This window comes from Galeopterus variegatus, unplaced genomic scaffold, assembly GCF_000696425.1.
Source record: "Galeopterus variegatus unplaced genomic scaffold, G_variegatus-3.0.2 Scaffold1319, whole genome shotgun sequence".
NCBI lineage: Eukaryota > Metazoa > Chordata > Mammalia > Dermoptera > Cynocephalidae > Galeopterus > Galeopterus variegatus.
This window is the reverse complement of record NW_007727430.1, coordinates 90927-92349: the sequence shown is the minus strand read 5'-3', so window position 1 is coordinate 92349 and position 1423 is coordinate 90927. Positions and strand designations below refer to the sequence as shown.

At 35.6% G+C, this 1423-nt stretch overlaps 1 protein-coding gene across 1 annotated transcript in view; it reads right to left on the bottom strand.

The window, feature by feature from the left end:
• The window catches only part of A1CF (APOBEC1 complementation factor), a 90960-nt gene that overhangs the window by 41275 nt on the left and 48262 nt on the right, over positions 1–1423 (bottom strand). The window contains exon 3 of the mRNA XM_008576260.1: positions 626–813. Within this exon, the coding sequence (XP_008574482.1) occupies positions 626–813 (188 nt within the window). The remainder of the gene's footprint in view (positions 1–625; positions 814–1423) is intronic.

The following is a 1423-nucleotide window of genomic DNA, read 5'->3' as shown; positions in this document are numbered from 1 at the left end:
CAAATAAATTTTTTTAAAAAAGAAAAAGTTATTAAAAATAAATTTAAATTGTGTATTCCCCTTTTAATTTTGGGTTTAGTAACAAAATATCATTAAGAATTGAAATTGAAGATATTTATTCCTTAGTAATTATATAATGACATTGAGAAACCACGTTCTTAATCTTATTGATGCATTAAGATACACAAGAAATCAGACGTGTAGAAGAAAATTTCATTGTGGATCAATATGTACAGGTACACGTTTGAGCCATGGCAATCATACACATTATTTTCATGTGAAATTGTTGCACTTTATAAAACCATATTAAAATGTCAAGTTGGAGCAGTAGCTTATTTCAGACAGGTGGTTGTAGTGTTATCCTCGGTTTATAGATACATTGAATATGCAGTGGGATGGCCATGCCAGTGGAGAGATTAGGGAACGAGATATAGATTTGAAAGACATTAGCAGTGGTAGTTCAAGCTGTCAGTAACCAGACAAAGAGCTGAGTCAAGACAGTGATAGCTGGGGGACAATCACTAATGGCTAGGAAGGTTTTAACTTTGTCTGTGGTTGAGGAATAGCAATTGGAAGAGAAACCATCACCGACCAAGAAGAATGAGTGAAAACAAAGTGAAGAGACTAGCATTTTTCCCTTGAAAGAAAAGAAAAATTAGATATTAAATTTGGACTCACTTTTTCACATAGTGGTATGAGTTCATCCTCAAAAAGGTCTCGGGGAAGTTTTCCAATAAAAATTTCACAGCCCCTTTCTGGGGGTGCAGCCTCCCAACCAGGAGGAGGGCCGCCATATTTTCTCTGTCCATTTTCCTGCAGATCCGGGGCACAATGCACAAGGGAGAGAAGAAAACAATAGAAACTTTAGTTCTATTTCTTTGATTATTTTTCAAAATCATTTCACAATAAGAAGCATATTGATCATTGATAAGTAATCATAGTTGACTAGAGGACAAAAGCAAAGTTCTTTTATGTGGATTATAATACCATGGTCTGTGCTTCAGCAACTTGCTCGAGATAAGCATTGTTAAAACTTGTAAAGTGCTGGACAAATATAAGGGGTTATTATTTTTAAAAATTTTATTTTATTGCAGTAAAAGTACTTGACATGAGAGCTACTTTATTAACAAATTGAGGTGTTTTTCTTTTGTCATGTAAATTCCCCAAAGCCTGATCATCAAAGATCTGCATATAATTTAAATCTGGGACTCTGATTTGATGTTGAGGGTGTGTGGTGTGGTCATAAGGGCCCCAGAGCCAGACTGTTTGACTCCATCAGTAGCTGCTCTGTGGGACCTCAGGCAAATGACTTAACTTCTTGGAAATATTCCCCTTTGCAAAGTAGGGATAATATCGGCTTTTGATTGGAGAAGATATTGCATCAAATATGTGTGGCCTGTGATTTATCTCCAATAGTTATCTC